We start from the raw sequence: 22,819 nt of genomic DNA on the forward strand, positions 1-22,819 counted from the left end.
GTCTGCAATCTGTAATGACATTTGCAATCCCAGCCCTGGGGAGGTGGACAGAGAAGGATCCCTGGGGCTCACTGGCCACCCAGTCTAGCCCAGTCAGCAAGCTGCAGACCCAGTGAGAGGCCTTGTCTCAAAAAAATAAGATACGGGGTGATATCAAGCCCTGGCTTCCACACTCAAGTGCACTAACTTACACAGACATATATGAACACACATACACACACACCCACACACACAAGATAGGAAGATGTAAATTATTACCAACTCTAAATAAGCTCAATTATAATCAAAGAAAGCATAAAACACTGAGATTGGCTACATTAAGAAATATAGGGAAAACAAGCAAACTAAGTCTCTTAGATATAAAGATGATGTGACACCTGCTGCTAAATGTGGATGGCTCCAAACTGTATAATTTAGTTCACTCCAGCTTCTCCCTTCACCTCTCAGCTTCCTGTAGCCATGCGCACTACGGTCTGCACCTGGACATTTAGCCACTCTCTGCTCCTCCTCTGGACAGATGCTCCATGCACCGCTGCCTCTCATCTCAGAGGGTGGCTAGTGAGTCTTCTCGTTTGCCCAAGCCAACCCCCTAACATTATCATTCACCCTTGTCTCTCCTATCCCACATCCCACCAACCAGTAAATCTTACTGCCTCTGCCTCTAAAAGAAATCCAAGTGCAACATTATCATTCACCCTTGTCTCTCCTATTTCACATCCCACCAACCAGTAAATCTTACTGCCTCTGCCTCTAAAAGAAATCCAAGTGCAACCCTTCCTGACACCTCCTACCACCGCCACCTGGACCCACCACTATCTCTTCCTAGATGTGCCCGCCCAACATGGCCTCCCTGACTGCATTCTTGCACTCGACACCTCAAGTTGATTAGCCACACATTGTTGGTAAGAATATGGCCAGTATTATGCTTTTCATGTATCCTCACTATATAGCGATGTGCATGTGGTCATACATATTTCATGTTAGTATTTATACTTCACATCCTTCAATGTTCTATACATATAGACATACTGGAGATATTCTGTTTTAAGTTCTCAACACAACAGAACACAAAAGCAGATCAAAAAGACCACAGGCAACAAGCTTACTCTTGAGGCTGTTGAGACGGCTTTGCTGGTAAAGGTACTTGCTATCAGCCCTGATGACCTGAGTTCAATCCCTGGGACCTACATGATGGAAGGATAGAACAGACTAATACCAGTTGTCATCTGACCTCCACATGCACACCTTAGTGTGTATATAAACACATGTACACACACACACTAAACAAATAAATGTAACACACACAATCAATCAGTAATGTAACACACACACTCACACTCACACATGACTTTTCTTGACAGTGAATGGAGACCCTGCCTTCTAGTTTTAGGCTGAAATATGCTTAGCTGGGCTGCCAAACTGCTCCTGCCTCAGTTGTTCAGGACTCAGTTGTAACTAGAAGGCATATATTAAATTGTTGGTGAAAATGAGAGGGTACCTGCAGTGACCCTTGAGCAATCTAAAACACTGCGCAAGGAATCTTGGTTGTTGTGGTCATTATCATTCAGCAAGGAGGATATGCATCTCGGAGTATCCCCTGACCTTATCAGGAATGGATCAGGAACTTGGCAGGGTTGTGCTGGTTCACATACCAAGCATTCAGCCGTGCGAAACACTGTGAGTGGGGAGCTGATACCAGCTCCACCCTTAGCTCTGTAGCAGTTAAGTAACTTTAGATCCAATGGCACACTCTGTAAGTACCCAGGATGACTGCTAGAGTTGAACATGGATGGGGGCGGTATCTCCCTAATGAGAGGAGACTGGGTGTTTCTACTTTGGGGGTAAACACGAGCTCAATTTCTGCTTGAGATTGCCTTAAGAAGCAAAGTGACCCTTTGGTACATAGTAACCTGTACTATCTGTGGTGGTGGGGAGGTCTCTCGTCTGTTCTAACCTGAAAGCCCTGGAAATCCCAAGTAGAAAGAGAAATTGGTTGCATGGGTCTCCGCTCACTCCCAACAAAGGACTCTGGGTCACCTGGTGATCCTTTCATTCTGAGATGATTATTCTCACCTTGGAACTCTAGTAAGCAAAATGAGCTTGGAGGGTAGAGCCTGCTGGATACATAAGAGAGAAAGCCCAGTGTCTAAGAAACCATGCTTAGAAGAGATGGAAGGAAAGGAAATGCTTCTCGTCAAAGGAACAATTATTCCTCCCGTCTGTTTAGCATGACTTAAGGTGACTCCATCTTCCTGAGGGGTGGTCACTTAGCCAGGTGACTGACAGCCCAGTTGGAGTCCCAGGTCTCCATCCAGGCCAGAGGTAGATTCCATTCTCTTGACCAGAAGGAAATGGCTTTCCCTTAATGGGTCTGGAACACAATGAGGAAAAAGGTTCATGTGGGTCTCAAGCTAGTAAGGCAGAAACTCATATGCCAAAATACTAACCCAGGATAGCGACCTAAAAGTCTATGTTCAGAAATACCATACTAACTACTAAGCTGGAACACTCCTTCTGGATGGGAGGGCCTGACAGAGGTCCCAGGGTCTCTCTTAGGACCTCAATAGCAGCACTCGGCTTCCTCTGGTTCTCCGCCAGGCTTTCTGTCTTAAATCTCTTCTTTTGTTCACCCACATCTGGTGTTCTTACTGACACAATTGCTCTTAGGCAAAATCTGAGCACATTATCGAGTTCTCTTATTGACCCGCAGGATCGACTTCCTGAGGTTGTGCCATCCGCCCTTCTGACCAGAATAGACTAGTCCAACCTCTCATTGTCTTACTTACCTGTTTGGTTTTCAAAGTGAACTTAAAAACTACAATCGTCCACCCGTCCCTAATATTCTGAAGGATGAATACACATGTGTGCCTATTAAGAGACCCACAGTGGTCAATGACAGGAGGCAAGGCCTTTCAAAGAAGTGCATTACACACATGACTGCACCTTACACTCTCTCCTGAGTCCTGAAGACCAAGCATCCTCTTCCTGTGCTCAACTATCTTCACATTTCAGCCCACAGTGGTACCCTCTGGTACCCTGAGGTACCTGAACAGGCCTCTCCCATAGAGGTAGCTGAACATTAGGCATCTCACAAACAGAAGAGGAACATAACCACATTGGACTTTTTTCTTTTTTAACTAATGTATTTATTCTTCACTCATAAAAAAGAACATATGCTTGGCTTTGAAATCATGACATAAAATAAAAAGGCAAAAAAAAAGGAGAAAAGTCTAGAGGTTGGTAGAAGCATCTCATGCTAGCCTGTCAGCACACACTGCGTGCTTGGGGCTGGAGCAGGCCCACCAGTGAGAGCGGGAGCTGAAGAAGCATTCCGACCCAGCAGCCAGGCCTCCTCCTCCCATCCGCTCGGTTTCTCAAGGTTGTGTGGTCAGCATGCATGGGAAAGGAGTCCTCCCTCTCTCCTGTCTTCCTCCTTTCTCGACAGCGCAAGCAGCGAGGCTTCGATGCCACTCTTCCTAGTCTGTGGGATAGTGGTGGTGTCTCAACATGCCTAACCTGCATCTTGCCAAACTTTTAAAATGCTCCAATTGCCCAAATCCTCCAGAAGTAGGAGCCATCCCTATTTCTGGTCGGTGATCTGCTGCAGGCAGAGCTTCATGTAGGAATCCTTGCTGCGGATTTCTATGACGGCGTCCCTCACAAGCTCAATGAACATCTGTGGCCACAGCTTCTGCAGGGCCTCGTTTTTCATGTTGATTGCTGTGGCTTCCTTCACGAGGTCTTCTACATACATCTTGCAGAACTTCTTCTTGTCCTTTATTTCCTGTTAAGAAAAATTTACATTAAATCATAACTAAGCCAAAAGCCAAAACAATAATTAATAGAACCAGAGCTTGAAAGAATCAATTCTGCACCCCCTTGCCTCTCCTGTCCTGTTTCTTCAGGCTAGGAATTCTCTCCCAGCAGCTCCTGATAGGGGGTTCTGTTTCAGGAGGCAGCAGATAAGGCCTCTCACTGCTTTGCAGTCCTCTGCCTCAGTTGAGCACAGTACTTTCCAGAGGTCTAAGTGTTGGGGTGCTGATGCTGACCATTCTTCTAATTAGTCTGGGTTAGCTACTATGCATAATCCTTTATACTCATACTTTGAATTTACTTTCAAGTATAGAGACATACAAACACCACACCGTAGCCCAGGCTCTTGGGACAAAGTTTGAGAAAAGTGCCTAAAGAGGAAGCTCTATCACAAGCCTTGGACCCACACTACGTCATGAAAAGAACAGCATTATCACTCAGCTTCTGCGTCTGGCAGTCTGAAGATGAAAAAGCTATTTCTAAACACAGCAGGGTGCGTTTGGAGCCAGAAGACATTTGAGCATTCAGCTCCAATTTCATCAGGGGTGCTAACAAAATTATTCTATTGGGGCTAGGGTATAACTCAGTGGTAGGGGTTTTTAGTCTAGTATGTTTGAAGGCCCTGGGTCTGATTCCCAACACACACACACACACACACACACACACTTTATTTTGTCTGATAGTAGTAGAGGGAAAAGTCAGTGCGATACATGTGATGATGAGAATTATACCATAGGTAATGTGCTGATCAAGGTGGGAAGGTTAAATGTTGACAAGAAACTTAAGAAAAGGATCCATTTCAACTTCAAACTCAAACCACAATTCTAAGATGAATTAAATTAATAAAAGTGATACCATTGCTGAATGAAATGATTAGTCAGCAATCAGCCAGTGTCTACAGAGGACAGTCCCTGGACAAGGCCATCAGGCTGTCTTGAGGAAACATAAGAAATAGCAGGAGAGCCCAGGCTAGGCCCAGGAGGTCGCAATGCTCCAGGTGGTTGTCAGGAACTCACTACATGACCCTGAACAATTCCTGAGCTTCCAGTTTTCCTCGCCTGTCTAAGAGGAGAACTGAGTTCTTTAAAGTCCCTTAAATCTCTTTTAGATGAGGCAGGAGAATGGATGGATGGGCAAGACTCAAGCAACAGGACGTGTAATGAAAGGGACTGTTTAGCCTGATTTGTGAGCAACTCACCTCCATTAATTTTCCCAGCCACTCAGTGCGCACAGGAGAGGGAGGGACACAGCCCTTTCGCTGCACTGGTGTAAGTACTTTTCAAGATGTGGGGTGCGGGGGTGCGGGGGAGCGGAGGAATGCTGGGCTGTGAGTCAGGAGACAGTGATTAAGGGACTTGGGCAAGGTCTCCCAGGTAATAAGTGGTAATCAGGGCTCAAGGCCAAGTCTCTGGCTAGCTTGGTGCTTGTCCCAAAGTGTCACGTGGCTTCAGATTTCTTCCTTTGCCTTTGAGCTTTCTTAGAATAGGAGCCCGCATCTCCTCGGGTTACTTCCTCATTGCATTTTTATTGATCAAGCCACTTGAATCCAGACTTTGTTTGTTTGATTCTGCTGGAGCTCTTTCCATTAAAAATGACCTTGACTGTCAAATTTATAAAAAGTCTCTCTGCCTAGTTGGTCACTTGGAGTGTTCAAAAGTCACACCTACCCAACCAAGGCCATAAGATTTCTTCTTCTTTTTTAAAAATAAGAACTTCAAAGTTTTAATTTTTATACTTTGGCTTTTATTTGATCTGGAGTTAATTTTTGTCGTCCAGTATGGATGAGTTCAGCATGTTTTCCTCAGCACTATTTATGAATAGACTGCCCCCAGCAGTTTGTAATGGCTGCTGTCTGCCTAAGTCTCCCATGTACGTGCAGTGTGGCTCTGGCTCTGTGCTGTCCACAGTCTGTCTATTCCCACCTTGCCTTACTGCAGCATTGTTCTGGTTGGTTCTTGTTAACTCAACACAATCCAGAGACATCTGGGAACAAGAACCTCAGTTGCGAAAATGCCTCCATTAGACTGGTCTATAGGCAAGTCTACAGGTCATTTTCTTGATTAATGATTGATCACCCCTGGGCAGGTTGTCCTGGTGGCATAAGAAAGCAGACTAAGGAAGCCATTGGAGCAAGTCAGTAAGGAGCCTCTCTCCATGGCCTCTGTTCTGTTCCTGCCTCTGTTTTCCTGCCTTGAGTTCCTGCCCTGACTTACTGGATGAAGAACTAAAGGCCGTCAGGCGAAATAACCCCTTCCCTCCCCTAGCTGCTGTTGGCCAGGGTTTTACCACAGTAATAGAGACTTAACTGGGACACATACCCTTATGACAGTTACCTGGCACCTGGCACAGCACCTTTGTATACTCAAGGTTCTAGTTGTATCTGATAACTTTTAGGATTAAATAACCCTGTGCAAACTTGAACTAGAACTGCCTTATATTTATCTTATAACACAGAATACTTTGTCTATGGATCTAAACTTTTCAGTTCTTTTTTAGTGACCTGCAACACAATTTCAATTTCCCCCAATAAAGGGCGGGTGTGTTTTGTGCGAATATCGAACCCAAAGGTTGATGTCATGTGTTTTCCTCTAATGCTCTCCACTTTACTTTCTGAGGCAGGGTCTCTCAGTCTGGAGCTTAGTGATTCAGTAAGACCAGCTGGCCAAGAAACTCCAGGAGACTTCCAGCTGTCTCCTCGGTGCTAGGATTGCAGAGAGGTGCACACCGCCATGTCAGGTTTTCTACATTAGTCTGGAGATCCAAGCTCAAGCCTTCACGCTTGTGAGGCAAGCACTTTGCTGACTGAGGTGTCTCCTGATCCCAGCTTATACATATTTTCTTATCCATTCCCATAGTGTATCATTTATTCTCTACTTTCACAGTAAGTGGTATCCTATCTTATTTCTACACTGGTTGTAAGGTATGTAATTCATTTAATGTTTGCCTGGACGCTGCTTGATATTTCTTCACTTTTAATTCTGTGTGTGTGTGTGTGTGTGTGTGTGTGCGCGTGTGCGCGCACTTGGGTTTGTACATGTGAGTGCAATGCCCACAGACACCAGAGAAGGGCATCAGATCCTCTGGAGCAGGACCTAAAAGTGGTTGTGTGCTAGGAACCAAACTCATTCAGGTCCTCTGCAAGAACAGCATACGATCCTAACTTCTGAGCTTTTATTTTATTTTATTTAAAATACTAGCCCTAACTTGATATTTTAAAAGGATTTTTGCATTAATATTTCTAAGTATCTGACTTGGCTTTTATTTTCCTAGCAATTTTGGTGGATTTGGAGTCAATGTTGTGCTGTCTACCTTGAAAAAAACAAGAGTTTTCCTTTTTAAACATCCCTCAACAAACTAAAAATTAAAAAGCAGAATAATCTGTTTTCTGAGGTTACTGACTTGGCATGTTTCCTTATGAGATTGTCCCTGTTTACATGTAGCAATTTTGTATTTTTCTAACATGTTTTTCATGAGAATTTGTATATTTGGACTTCCTAAGCATATATGTTAATTATTTGTTGACAGGACTAATTACCCTTAGGAAGAGGCTTACAATCCTGCCAGCTCAGCTTTCATTTTCCTTGTCTGGCAAAACCAGGAAGTCCTCATTAGCTGACAGTTATGTGCTCAGCCTTTTCCTACTGTCTTCACATTTGACTGTGCGTGTGTGTGAGTATGAGTGATACTGGGAATGAACCCACGGCCCAGCGCACTTAGGCAAGTGCTCCACTGGGCTTCCCCGACCTCCCACACTAGAACATAGGGCAGAATCTGAGCATCTTTCAGGATGCTGCAGAAACTGTGAGATGAGTTGCTGAACGTTCTCAAGCTGTTATCCACAGACTTCTATGGATTCCAAAGATGCTTCGGATTGACAGCAGGGTGAAGGGAAGGTGGGAAAACAGAAGATCCAATTAAGTTCCAATGAAAGGAACTGCTGACCCCTCCCCAGCCTTCTTCCTCTAGGGCACTAGCACACTCTGCTGTTAGGTGCCCTGGCTTCTCAGCCACTTCTTAATACAGTTTAGAGCTGCCAGATAAGCATGTGAAAGCCTGCCACTTTAGTTCTGGTTTATACATACATTTGTCAATCAATCAATCAATCAATCAATCTCTTTATATATTTCTATAACTTGTCTGAAGAGATACAGAGAATTAAATAGATCTCATGTGGTGCCTCATCCATGTCATCAGATGCTCAGTAAATGTGCCTGCTCTTTCTTGCTCTTTTGTCTTCTGTCACCCCCTAACTCTGCCGGAGCATGGCACTCTCCTGCTATCAAGGCAGGCATTGCCCACTTTATCCACCTGAGCCTCTGGCCATGGCAATGCTGCATCCCCTCAGTAAACCCCACATAAGAAGTGCATGATTGCTCAAAGCAGCCATACAGTGCAGTTAGGAGACCCAAGGCACAGAATGCAATGCATAAACTAAACCCCATAAGCCGAGCCAGGAGCTCTGGAGTGGAGATTCTGCTGTGCCCTTTATTGATCTGGCACCAGCTGGAGAAACACCCGTGGAAGCCTCTTTCCTTTTCTCTTAATCTAGGCAGATCAGGTGTGTGAGTCCTATTTTAGTTGGGATTTTTGGTGCAGCTTTCTTATGAAGATGGTTTTGTTGAGATGGAGACACTGGAGCCAGAGGCTCTCTCTCTCTGAGGCATGCCACCCTCCCAGGCCCTGCTGGGGTTGTCCAAGCATTGTGTGAAAAAGGACAAAGTGCACAATCTGATTCCATGCTGCGTGGACAACAGGAGGCACTAGACCCACAGCCCCAGTTACTGTACCTCCAGCTTCTCGTGGTAGAATTCCCGGGTGGTGTAATTCAGGGTAGCGCGATTTGTGTTTTCTCCCATGAGCCTTTTGCTGTCGCTGGTCTCCTCACTGACAATGCCAGGCTTTTTACCTTTGCTTTCCAGTAGATAGCGGTATTGCTTCTTCCTGCAGAAGACAGTAAAGGGGTTCAGGGTTATTTATCAGAATAAAAAGATTATGTGCAATTTTTGCTGACTTCAGAGGGCGCGCATGCTCTGTTGAATGCCAGATCTGTAGAGTGAAGTAGTTAGTACTCCAATGTTTTCACTAATTAAGGTATTTGATGTACATTATTTGTTTTGTTTGAGACACAGTTTCACCATCGTAGCCCAGGCTAGACTCAAACTCCCAATCCTCTTGTCTCAGCCTCCTGAGAATTAGGATTATAGGCTTGTGACAGCGTGCTGAGCCCCACCACATCCTTTTGTTCTGTGACTGCCAATCATCAACATTAATAAGCCTCAAACATTTCTACAATGGAAAACAAAACAAAACAAAACAAAAAAACTCTACTTTAACAGGAAACAACTGAAAAACTGAATCAAAGCAGAAGCCAATTAAAGAGGTGAAGGACCAAGCCTCACCATCTTTACAGCTATAAAACATGTCAGTTTGTTTATATAACCACATACATCGCTGCTCACAGCTCCTTTATTTGCCTGACTTGTGTTCCTAGCTAGAAAAATCAAATTGGGTGGGTGTGGCGTTAACCTCAGCAAAAGCGAAACTGAAAGCGGGGAGAACCCATCCCAGAGGCCAAGTGATGGCTCCAGGCCCTGTGGGATGCAAAGCGGAACTCCAGTGGAGCCTGGAGCATCCCAGAGCTCTCCCCAAATCCCACCCATCCCACGGGCTGCAGCTCCTCTAATGTGAGGCCCATTTCCAGTTCCATTACTCAGGGTGTTTCTAAGAGAACTTACAATACGACTTTATTGGGAACAAAAGACTGGGAGCAGAAAATTTTAAAACTTTTTTCTTTTTCTTGTTTAAAAGTATAGTGATGTATTTTTAGAAATTTGGAGTAGTATAAATTTTGACAAGTGTAAGGAAATAGTCTACAGTTCATAATTCTATATAAACATCCAGTATTTGCATTCACCATATTTCAAGACAAGTATAATTCCTGAACAGAAGTCAGTTGTGATGCAGATCACAATTTTGCTCAGTAGTCTGTTTTATGAGATGTTTAGAGAGCACATGTTTCCCACTCGTGCAAAGAAAATAGTGAGTCACTGTAGATCTGTATTTGCTCTTAGGCCTTTTTTAACTGATTTTTTTTTTTAATTATAAAATCAATGTACACACACATTTTATATCACTTTTTGAACTCTTAAATGTGTGTGTGTGTGTGTGTGTGTGTGTGTGTGTGTGTGTGTGTGTGCAGGTGCTGGAGGAGGCAGAAGGGAGCACTGCATCCCCTGGAGCTGGAATCATATGCTGTTGTGACTTGCCCCACGCGGGTGCTGGGAACTAAACTCCAATTCTCTGCAAGAACAGTACATACTCTTAACCATTGAGCTGTGTCTCTGGCCTCTTCTAGGACTTTTAAAATAAAGAGCTCCATTTTATTTTGAACATTTTTCCATTTAACTTTCTTCTAGATTATTTTGCTGTTCTTTTTCCAATTTTTTGAAAGAAATATGTAAGTCATTAATTTTCACTCTTACTCTTTCTAGTGTGTCCAGTTCAAGGCTAACATGTTTCTATTTAGCACTGTCACTATTGATCACACAAGTCTGTCGATGCAGTGTTTTCACTGTATTTCAGTACAAGGAACTTGATTACTCCATTAGGAAATTCCCTTTGACTTGTGGGCTATTCAGAAATCCGTTTCTTTACCTCCAAATACATAGGCATTTTCTAGTTATCCTTTGTAACTGGCTTAAAGCTTCATTGTATTTTGAATAGAAAACACGGTCCACGTGGTTTTAGTTCTTTGCAGTCTGCTGACATTTGCTTTGGATGGTCAACGTTAATAACTGCTCCGCCCTCCTCCTCCTTTTCCCTCTGTCTTCTCTTCCCCCTTTTCCTTTCTCTTTGGCTTTCCTTTCTCCCTCCTTCTCCAGTCCTTGGAAACATGTTACTAAAACTGAGGAACCAGGGGCTGGTGAGAAGGCTCAGTGGATAAGAACATGAGCTGCTTCTGCAGAGGACTGGGGTTTGATTCTCAGCACCTACATGGTGGACAACAACTGTCTGTAACTCCAGTTCAGGGGCTCCAAAACCCTCTTCTGACCTCTGAGGACACTCACACATGTAGTACACACATACATGTAGGCAGAGCATTCATACACATAAAATAAAAATATATCTTTAAAAAACAATATTAATATCAAAGAAACCACACACACACACCCCTTTTGAATTGCAGGTATGAAGGGTATTTTTATGCTATAAGATGGCCAGGGGCTGGAATCCTAGATAATTTTAGGAGGGGTTGGATAACAAAAAGACAGGGCACACCTGTGTGGCCTCTACTACACTGACCTAGCTCAGCCTGATGCATGTCTCAGTGCATTCTGATATCTTCTGGTCACTTCCAACAGTTTAAAGTTGAGCAGGCCCACACTGGGGAGTGAATTATGTCTTTACCCATCAACTTCTTTTTGCTACTTTAAAAAAAACGTTATGTTGTCTTTCTGAGTCCTTCCAATTGCTTTGGCTTTCCTTAGGGATTTTTCTAGGTTCTCAAAGTGAAACCTCTTTCACTACTTTCTAGTCTTTCTCATCTTTGGTAATTACAGTAAAGACATGTACGTCATTTCCTCTCAGTGCCGTTTTGGCCATATCCCACAGAGTTCTAGTTGTCAAATGCACTCATAGATTTAGTATTTCAGTTTGAATTTCTTCCTCAATTCAAAAGAGTTGAAATATTTTGAAAGTACATTATGACACACAGCACAAAAATGCTGTAACAGGACCCACTGCTGTGTGTACTAACCTAAAAATCAGGAAGAAAAGAAAGTACTGTGTGTACTAACCTAAAAATCAGGAAGAAAAGAAAGTACTTTCAAAATACTTTTAAAAAATGAGAGTATTTTAAAAAGAACAATACAAACAGAACAAAAACTAAAGAGCACTCAAGCAGTACACACACATATGCAATTAAAAAAAATCTATATACTTTGGCATACTATTGGCCCTTTTTCTACTCAACATTTAGGGGTAATTGTTCTTTTTACAAAATAGCAAACAAACAAAACCCCAAAACTTAAAAAGTATCCAGAGTATTTCTGAACTGTATACCCTGTTTCTCAGAAATTGGAGTCTGCCACACAACTGTTCTTCACTTGGCACTTTCTGTTCTGGAACATCACAACCTGCTCCAGTTCCGATTCTTTGCTGTGACCGACACCATGACCAAAACCAACTTTGAGGATGAAAGGGTTTTTTGACTTACACACCCAGGTCTCAATCTGAGGGAAGTTTGGACACAAACTCAAGACAGGAACCTGGAAACAGGAACCACAGAAGAACACCACGAAATGGTTTGTTCTCTAGTTCAGCTAGCTTTCTCCTGTGCATGGTGCCACTTAGAGTGGGTGGGCCCTCTCACATCAATCATCCATCAAGACAGTCTCTCACAGACACGGCCACAGGACAATCTGATGCAGGGCAACTCTTCATTGAGGGTGTTCTTCCCAAGAGACTCTAGGCGCATCAAATCAAAGACAAACAGTAGGACACACCCGCTGTTTCATATAGGAACTGCTCATCATTTTTACAGCTACAAGTGGTTGCTTTTGTTCTACTAATGGACATTCACTATTTTGTTACAACACAGGCTGTGATGAAAATCCTTGGACATATATTTGTGTTCATGTAATATAATTTCTAGGAAGAAATTCTGTTCTGTGAAAAGGTTAAGTCCAAAGGCATGGCCACCGCAAGTATGTTAGGTATCACTGAGTTGCTATGAAAAGAACCACAGCACTGGCCATCACGGACAATAGCACATAGGACCCACTTCACTACACAGCATATCGTCAAGGTTGTGGCTCTTCCCACAGTTAGGTTATTATTTTAAAATTTGCATGGCTATAGCTTTGAATGGAGTCAAATGGGTTCTTTTTTATTTTATTTTTTATTTTGTTTTTTGAGACAGGGTTTCTCTGTGTAGCTTTGCACCTTTCCTGGATCTTGCTCTGTAGACCAGGCTGGCCTCGAACTCACAAAGATCCACCTGTCTCTGCCTCCCAAGTGCTGGGATTAAAGGTGTGTGCCACCACTGCCCGGCTCTTTTTTATTTTTAAAGTTTAAGGTCTCCTATATTTTATATTCTGGCAACTTCATTGTTTGGGTTTTTGTTATTTTCCAACTGCACCAAGATAAGTTTTTGGCTCTCTTGACTCCTTAGCAACACTGCCTCCTGTGACTCCTGGGTCAGCCATGCCATGCTGACTATGAACTCCTATTATTACCACAGAGCTACACCTCCATGCTCCTAACTCCCTGCATCTCATGATTATCGGCCTGTAGAATGCTGATTGGAGACAATAATCTGCATGAGTGTGGTCTTTAAATACACAGAGTTTTTTCTGAGTGTAAGGTGTGTTCAGCCTCTACAAACATCCATACATGCTTAGATACTTTTTCACTATTTGACTTTGGGCATGAGGTACTGGGATCAAGGTTTGAAATATATTTATTTGATGCATTATTAAAAATTCTTCATATTTTCTTATTTTAATTTATTTGATCTTATTTATGAGACCCTTCTATTTTCAAGTTATTAAATCATCTAAATACATAAAAGTTATTCAGAAGAGCATAATTTTCATTGATTTCTATTTAAACTATAATTTCTTAATTCAATAGCTTATCAGTATTTTTTGTATTTCCCTCCCCAACTATTTTTGGGTAATTGTGTGGGGGGATGATGGGCTGTGTGTGTGAGAGTGTATGTGTGAGAGAGAGAGTTTGTGAGTGTGTGTGTAGGCCAGAAGTTGACATCTGGATGTCTTCCTCAGTTGCTTCTTATTTTGAGACAGGTCCTCTCACCCAGCCTGGAGGTTGTCATTTCAGATGGACTGGTTGGCCAGTGAGCTCCTGACCTGCCTGCTTCTGTCCCTCAGTTCTGTGGTTAGACAAGGCTGCCACATCTGGCTCTTACAGGGGTGCTGGGGATCTCAACTCAGGTCCTCACATTTGTTTGGCAAGCACTTTACTCTCAGGATGGTTTTACTTCAGAATAATTCTGTGGATTGTAGATGGGATTTTCATTGACCAGTCAAATGCACTTGAATGAGATTTTCATTGAATAAGTCAAATGCATGTGAATTCAGAACCAAACAATCCTGTTTATAATTCTTTTTTTAAATAGATCTCTTTCCCCATATTCTAAACCTAAAAACTCCCTACTCACTCCCAAAGAAACAGATTAAACAGGCAGCCTTTTCCAGTGTTCTGAATACAGCTAGTCTCTACCCATTCTCTTGCTGCATCCAACAGACCGGACTTGAATTGTTTATGTGCCTCTTTATCTATTAGACTGTAACCACAGGAGAACAAGCACTGAGTTTATAGAGGGTCAGCCATAAGATAAGCCTGGGGTACGTGTCTGCATGACACATAAGTGCACAGTTAAGAGATATTTCTAGTGCAACAGTAATCTATAAAAAGTTCAGGGTTACCTGGCATCACCCAGAATTGAAATCATGCGGTACTGAGGCAACTCAGAAGATGCCACATGGGCTAGGATTCCAAAGAGCCGCTCAGCCATTATCATGTCGTTTTGTGTCACCTGAGAAGAAATGGTAGAAAAGGGTCAAAAATGACATTGCTTCTTAGCTGCTTATAACAAATACAGTTCCAAAGAAATGTCTGGATTTCATGTGTTCTTTTAGCACAGAAAAGGACACTTCCTTGGGCTCTGGAAGAGTCTTCACTGAAATTCCGCTTTTTCCTTTGAGTCTACTTATAATGGAGATGCTCAAACGTGACTCCTGGAAGCTGACTTGGGTTTGACAAGTTAGCTTTGACATGGAAGTCATGTTTCCTGAGGACTGCACTTGAGGTACCTTAAATTCTTACAGGATGTTTTTCTTTTATTTCATGTTTATGTGTGTGTGGTATGCATGCATTCATGTACTTGTGTTTGCAGGTGTGTGGGCACATGCGCATGTGGCTGCATGTGTGCATGTGTGTGCGGTATGCATGCATTCATGTACTTGTGTTTGTAGGTGTGTGGGCACATGTGCATGTGGCTGCATGTGTGCATGTGTGTGCGGTACGCATGTATTCATGTACTTGTGTTTGCAGGTGTGTGTGGTATGCAGGCATTCATGTACTTGTGTTTGCAGGTGTGGGGCACATGTGCACGTGGCTGCATGTGTGCACATGTGTGCATGCACCTGTGGAGGCTCAAGGCTGATGTCATAATCTTCCTCAATCATTATTCCACACTACATTTTGAAGCAGGGTCTCGGTCAAACCCAGAGCTCACTGACACATACACTCTCACTAGCCATCATACTCCAGGATCCCACCTCCGCCTTCGAGACTGGAATTACAGGTGGGCATTTATGTGGATGCTGGGGATCCAAATTCCAACTTCTTGTTTGCTTAGCAAGCATTTTAACAGCTGAGTCATCTCCCTGATTCTTAAAGAATATCTTAAAAAGGAATACTTGAGTTAGGCTGATTCAGAGAGGAATGCCAACGGGAGAGATTCATCTTAACAAGGTGCTGCTCACGGGCTTGCCCTGTTAAGGACAATTTGTCCCTTCCTTGAGATGGAATGCTTAGTAGGCTAGCCAAGATACTCCAGTGCATTCTAATCCATGAAAACCTCTTCCCTATAAAGAATAACAGTCATAAGCATGTACTCTGAAGGCTCATCTGTGTTAATCAGGAAAACACTGAGAGAGTCAGGTATGGTGACACACATCTGTCATCCCAGCATTAGGGAGGCTGAAGGAGGAGTATGTCGTCAGTTCGAGGACAGCCTTGTGCTACATAGCATGACCCTGTCCCAAACAAACAAACAAACAAACAAACAATCAATCAGCTAAATGCACGACTGGGATTAATATCTGGATATATTCAATATAAAACAGAGACAAAATAGCATTAGAATTTGCATTCTATCTTTCTAGTACTTTTTCTGCTTTGGTTTTTGAGACAGGGTCTCACTTTGTAGCTTTAGCAGGAATGGAACTCACTATGTAGACCAAACTGACCTTGAACTCACAGAGATCCACCTGTCTCTGCCTCTTGAGTGCTGGGATTAAAGGTATGCATCACTACTTCCAGCCCTCTTCTAGTACTTTTTAAAGTTATAAATGCTTAATAGATTTTTGAAAAAAAATCCTATTTGAGTTTTAATTCTATTATGACATTAAAGAGATGGAGTTTAAAGAATCAATGTAGAACAGGGTGGCTTGCATTTTCAATACAGTTGGTTGTTCTACACAGTGTAATTTGATTCACCAACCCGGACCCATGTGGTCCCCTCAGGAACATTAGGCAACACCTGGTTAGGGGTGCTACTCACATCTACTGCATAGGGCCAGGGATGCTGCTAAATGTTTTTTTGTTTTGTTTTGTTTCGTTTTGTTTGAGACAGGGTTTCTCTGTGTAGCTTTGAAGCCTGTCCTGGAATTCACTCTGTAGACCAGGCTGGCCTCAAACTCACAGAGATCTACCTGGCTCTGCCCACCAAGTGCTGGGATTAAAGGCATGCGCCACTATGGCCAGGCGCTGCTAAATGTTTTAAATGCACAAGAGAACTGCCACCATGGTTATCTGCCCCAAGTCAGCAGAGAACTGCCACCTGGTTATCTGCCCCAAGTCAGCAGAGCAGAAGCTGAGAAAGCCTTTATCTTTGTGTAAGCAGTTTCAGATTTTTTTTTCAAATACAAGGGGCCTCCATCTATTTATTTATTTAGAGAGAGTGTATGTGTGTGGTATAGGTATATGTGTACTTGTGTGTCTGCATGTGTAGATATACTCACCAATGCACGCGCACACAGGACAGAGATTGATGTCAATGTTTCCCAGGTCACTCTCAATCTGCTGTCTATAAGGCAGGTTTTCATTCGGCCTGGATCTTGCAGTTTCAGGTAGACAGGCTGGCCACTGAGCCCATGGGACCTACCCTTCCCTGTCCCACCCAGCTCTAGGGTTCCAGCTATGTGCCGCCATGCCTCACTCACTTGTGCGTGGGTTTGGAGGATCTACACCTAGGTTCTCAGACCTGCACAGCCAACGCTTTTCAGACTGAGCCGTCTCTGCATGCCTTTTGCATGCCTTTTGGCACCAGGAGACAGGGCCTCACAGCAAACTTCCTGTCTCGGCCTCTCCAGTGTCGGAAGAGCAGGGTTGTGTGTATTTGTGATAATAGATCACAAAAAAATCTTCTGAGGAAAAGCCCACAGTTTGATGTAAATACAATGTATACGAATTATATGCAATCAGTGTAGACTGGTTCTTCCCTATCCTGGGCAGTCATGGTTAGGGATGCTGCTGTTGTCTGGTCCAACACGGTCACCTAGTGGCCAGTGCAGGCCACTGCTCCATCTTCTTGATGCTCATGATTCAATCCGACCTCTAGCAATACCACTCTATTACAGAAGGGGAGGTATAATGTAGCATATATGGTATAAAATGGCAAGAATACGGGGGCGGGCATATCTATCCTTCAGGTATTTTAATAACAAATCAAGTATTTGTGGCACTGAAATTTTCTAAAAGTTAAACTAGAACATTGCATTGGTTCTGTTTAACTCCCTGTACAATTACAATGCTCCTTATTTCAGCAGTCCTGTAGTGATGCACATCCCACAGCTGGGTCATTCACTACTGACAGCTGATTAGCACACCCAGTTAGGCCATTAACGAGGAAGAATCCTTCGTTTACAGCCCAGAGAACCTGCGTGTTGTATTTCGAGTCCAGACTAACTTTGAAAACCCTCCCGCTAGTTACCAGGCCCTACCAGAGCTATGAGCTCTGTACCAATACAGTACTGAAGGGCACACAAGTTTGAATGTAGACTCCCAAGAACTAGTTGGGGGACTTTTAGTCATCTGAAGGTTCTGGACTTTCCTGGCACTTTAACAGAAGGCTGACACTATGGCCCTGGCCTACTATGGTTGAGGTATGGTATGGTTGCTTTTGACACTGACCCCCAGATCTCCATGCTACCAACAATCTGCTGGATTGTTGCAGGTCTAGGCCAGAGGCAGCTGTGGTGTCTGTTGTGAAGCAATACTATGCCAGCAAAGCTGACTACAGCTCATCTTATAACAGGGAAGTCTTCTGACCGTCAAGGGGCCCCACTGTGAGAGTAACAACAATTAAAAGATGGCTTCCCTTCGGAAGGTCATTTAGCTTCAGTAGCAACAGAAGCATAGTTTCCCCCCGCCCCCCCCCCCAATTAATATCTAAAGAGAAAATAGTCTTTGAGTAGCTGATTAGCCTTGGGACAAACTCAGAAAAATCAATCTAAAAATAGCTTTCCATGAATAATTTTCCAGTTATTCAGCTCAGACCTGAGTTATCCCACATCAGGCCACAGCAGCCACAACCAACTATTAACGGAGCAGTCCAGATGTGAGCTCAGATTCTCTCCCTCTCCCTCCACTTTAGTCTTCCCTTCTTTATTAGTGGGCATTTGGTTTGACTTCTCCATCCTCTCACGTATGCCAGAGTCTGCAGAGCATTTTGAAAAATAAAAAGGTTGCCTTACCTGCAAAAGTCACATTTTTTTCCTTTTTAAAATGTCACTTTCTTTCAAAGTTTTACTTCTCTGAATGTACACAAACACTAGGAAAAGCAGCTACTATTCACCAGGAAAAAACATCTGTCTACTGCTTCAGTTCCTATGCTTGTTGTGTGTGTGTGTGTGTGTGTGTGTGTAAATTTGTGTGAATTTGTGTGTGTATGTGTGCATATGTGTGTGTACACACGTGTGCATGTGTGCACATGCATTGCCTAGTACGGTTTTTTTTTTTAATATTCTGAATGCGCAGAGTTTGTTTTTAGGAAACAGTTCTTCTGCACAGTTCTAGCACAGTCAGGTTTATAAACCTGTGCAGTCGGGGGCTCCATCAAGTAGAAGCTCACTCTGCAGTCCGCTTTGCTTTTCTTACCTCCGTTCCATTTATTTTCTGCATGCTGAAGTGGCTGAGCCTAAACAGCACATAGTACTTCCAGAGCGTAAAGTTGACCACTGGGTTTCCCTGAGGATCGATTGTCAACTGGTCAACCCGACGAAGCTGTGCTAGTGCGTTGAACTGCTGCAGCATTACAAGGTTGGTCTCCTTGAATTTAAGGTGCTGCAAAAAGAAACCACATGCAAGGTCTTCGCTTGGAGTTTAAACACCTTAAAAACTAACATTAACACTTCACAGGCCATTTCCCATGGAACTCTGCAAGCGTCAGGCTTAGTAATACATTTTCAGACACATTAAGTCAACTAATGCTCTAAGTTCACTGAAGTTCAATGTGCCCAATCCATCTGTCATTGATGGCATTGAGCCCAAACTGACTCCTCCTGCAAAGGATATCCTCAACAACCAGGCTCCCTCAGTGTTATCTAAATGTCAAACAATTCAGACTCTTTCAGGCTTTACATATTCTACACATTTTGCATAAACATTCATGTGTAAAGGGAAGACTGGAACATTCCTGAAATTTCTAAGTACAGGACGCACTCTGGTCCTGAGGACTAGCATTGTCAACACTGTGTCTTTCTGAAAACCGTGCTGGTCACTTAAATTGGTGAAGCAGAAGCAAACCGCTGAACAGAAACACTGAGGCAAATGGTCGATTTGTGAACTTGAATATTCTCTCCAAACACCTGCCTCTGCTGCTACCCATCTTCTTTAGGGATGAAGAAGAAGAAAAACACGTATACCATAAAAGGATGCCTAGAGAAACACAATGTGGAAAAGCTCAAGAGGAAGCTCACTGTATGACTGTTTCCTTATGCTTGTCAGTAACCAGTGAAATACCATGGCCGGGCAAGCTGCCTTCAGTCAGCAGCCTCAAGTTTTTTCCATGCTGTCAGAGGACTATTGACAGATCACATACTGAACATACATGCCCTGTCCATACCAGTATCAGATCATGTAATGAACATACATGCCCTGTCCATACCAGTTTCAGATCATGTAATGAACATACATGCCCTTGTCCATATTAGTTTCAGATCATGTAATGAACATACATGCCCCATCCATACAGTTTCAATGCCTGAATACATGCTATAGGGCTGGGTGGCCTTCTTTGTAAAACTGAAATAGATAATGTGCATACAATTCCATTGGTCTTTTCTACTGCATAAAGGATTGTTTTTAGCGATATAATTCCTAATAGTAACACAAACCTGCAAGGCCATTTATGGAACTAATTTAAATTCCAGTGCCAGAAACCCAGCACAAAAGCAACTACAGAAACTGAAGCTGAAACAGGCTTTGGCCTGAACACACCAGTCATAATGGGGAACAACTCAAACATACTTTCAATGGAAAGTGTTTACCAGAGAGTTCGGAAACTTCATCTTCAGTTTGGGAAGCACCTGGACGATTTCATCAAATTCGATGAATGTGAAGGAGACGGTGGTGACCATGCCGGCAGTTTGGATACTCCAGTTCCGGTCCAGGCACTCCAGCGCCCCTGAGCCGTACAGCGAGAGGGTGTCTCCTTCTATCTCCACCAAGTGTGTTTCTGTGGCCGACAAACCTTGTAATGCACTGCTGAGCCCTGGGTCTAGAGACCTGCAAAAGTCTTTTTTTAAGTAAAGTCTTGAGCATGCAAAGGAAGTAATAGGCTAGAACATGCTGGAAAGCACTTTACAGTTTATATTCATTACCTCCATTTCTATAATTAAACCCAGAGCATCCTAGATTAATTTTTATTAGTTTTTTTTTAAGTTAGCTAATAAAGTAATAGGCTTGTTCCGGCATTTTCCTATTCACTGTTGTTGATCCCCCTCCCCCTCCCCCCACCTCATCCGTCTCCTGCTGGTCCCCCTCCTCTCCACACAGCCTCCCTCATGCTTTCATGGTCATGTATCCTTAGACTAATTTACCAGATTATCTGAAAGATTAACATTAACATCCAATCTTGTATTTTAGCTGAAAGTAGAAAAATTATTAATAAAAACCCACCTCCAAGTCTAAATTACTCATCATATTAACAAAAAGTAATAATTTCATATACCTTAAATACATCATTGAAATCTTTTTACATCAATATAAATATACTTTCCCAATTTACAAATTTATCTAGCTAAATATATTTTACAATATATTTCCATAAGACATTATAAAATATTATTTATAAAATACAATTAAAATGTTTGCAATATATTACATTAAACTATCTATTTTCTGTCTTAGTTACTGAGTTAAGTGAGCAATGCTGACTCTGTTTTTGAATGGTCTGATAACAGGAAAAACTATAAATGTATAGTTCAGTTGTAATCAATAAAAATCAATCAAGTCTTCCTCCCTGAATTGAAACAAGAGTGAAAAAAACAAATTATGCTACACACACAAATCATATTGGATACTCTACTGATAGGATCATTTCTATTATTCCCAAAGCAGGAGCCATGCTGCCTATGAAAGCCAACCTGAATGGCAAGCAGAGAATCAATAAAGCTCCTTGATCTAATTCAAATTTTTGGCTCTGTAAATAGAACTGTAATGTTATGGGTCTGTCCAGCTCAACACTTGGACAGCACTTGACGTTTGCTGCGTGTTTTCACTGAGGATTTTATTCTCTGCCCTTGTTGGTTTCCTGTATGGCAAGCTTGTGGACTCATCCTGTGCTTCAGATCTCAGACCAACTATAATTGTATGTTGGCAATTTTGTCTCCTCCTCCACATAGTGAGTTCATGAAGCTGAAGAGCATGTCTTCACATCTGGAGACTCTTAGGTCCACTAATGGGCTTTTCACAACATATTGATTATGAAGAAGCTGAAGAGCAAATGTCTTCACATCTGGAGACTCTCAGGTCCACTAATGGGCTTTTCGCAACATATTAATTGATTATGAAGGATCTTTAATGGTTTTAAATTCTGGTGTTGGACAGTAAGCCTGACAAATGGTTATCCCATTGGTTTATTAGATTTATTAGATTTGTGAACTGTTACACATCTGTCTGTTTGTTAACAAGTTAGCTAATGATATTTGTGTACTTAAAGTGAATATGCAACTAAGAAAATACACACAATTATTTCGTATGCAATCTTTAATTTTTATCAAAGGATTAAGAGGGGCAATACTCAAACACCCCATGAGTAGTGGTGTGGACTAGCCTTAGGTGGTCTTCGAAAGGAAAAACTGCTAACAGCACAGAATTAAAAAAGAATTGTTTCCATCTATTGTGCTTTGGACAACATACTGAGGCAGGCAGAGCAGTAGGATTCCTGCTCAGACAGGGCAGGAGACAGCACTCAGTATTTGCTGGACTAAAAGGACGAAGTATTGATGGCTCACACACTCAGTCCCAGCACTGACAGCAGCACACTGCAACACTGCTCACTGCAACACTGCTCACTGCAACACTGCTCACTGCACACTGCTCACTGCAACACCGCTCACTGCTCACCGCAACACCGCTCACTGCTCACCGCAACACTGCTCACTGCACACTGCAACACTGCTCACTGCACACTGCAACACTGCTCACCAGACAGAGTGCCTTTCGAGTGTCAATCCTGCTGCATGTATTACAGTAGAACCAACATCTAGCAATGCCCAGCTCAATAAATATTTCTTGAATTAATAACCAAGAGGACATTCAGGGGTATCTGTTCAATCTTTTAAGGATGCTATGGTATGAGCAAACAGGGAGAATGGATGATATGGACGCACAGTGAGTTAACAAGGCTAGGTGAGACAGAGACATGTAGTAAAAGGTGTGGGGGTGCCTCATGGCCACAGCAGCCAGAAAAGTTTAGTTTAAATGGCAGTATAGTGGATAATTAGCTAGATACTAAAGAGATGGATGAGCAAACCCATTGGGAAGTGATCTTGTCCCATATCACATATTTAAGAGTGGCTTACTCTTCTTCTGCTATGTGATTAAAAGATGAGGAATACAGTAGAGTGGTGGTGGCATACTCCTTTAACCCCAGCACTCAGGAGGCAAAGGCAGGTGGATCTCTCTGAGTTTGAGGTTAACCTAGTCTACAGAGTGAGTTCTAGGATAGCCAAGGCTACACAGAGAAACCCTG

General features: G+C 42.8%; 1 protein-coding gene across 2 annotated transcripts in view; it reads right to left on the minus strand.

Annotated features, from left to right (window-relative positions):
- Window positions 1-3,146: 3,146 nt before the first annotated feature.
- Lrrc49 (leucine rich repeat containing 49) overlaps window positions 3,147-22,819 on the minus strand; it is a 105,357-nt gene continuing 85,684 nt past the window's right edge. For both annotated transcript variants that reach the window (XM_059268029.1, XM_059268028.1), the window contains 5 exons: window positions 20,112-20,349; window positions 18,721-18,906; window positions 14,262-14,371; window positions 8,601-8,754; window positions 3,147-3,784 (listed from right to left, as the gene is read on the minus strand). In XM_059268029.1, coding sequence (XP_059124012.1) covers window positions 3,581-3,784; window positions 8,601-8,754; window positions 14,262-14,371; window positions 18,721-18,906; window positions 20,112-20,349 — 892 coding nt within the window. In that variant the 3' untranslated portion in view covers window positions 3,147-3,580. The remainder of the gene's footprint in view (window positions 3,785-8,600; window positions 8,755-14,261; window positions 14,372-18,720; window positions 18,907-20,111; window positions 20,350-22,819) is intronic.

This window comes from Peromyscus eremicus, chromosome 7, assembly GCF_949786415.1.
Source record: "Peromyscus eremicus chromosome 7, PerEre_H2_v1, whole genome shotgun sequence".
NCBI classification, from domain to species: domain Eukaryota; kingdom Metazoa; phylum Chordata; class Mammalia; order Rodentia; family Cricetidae; genus Peromyscus; species Peromyscus eremicus.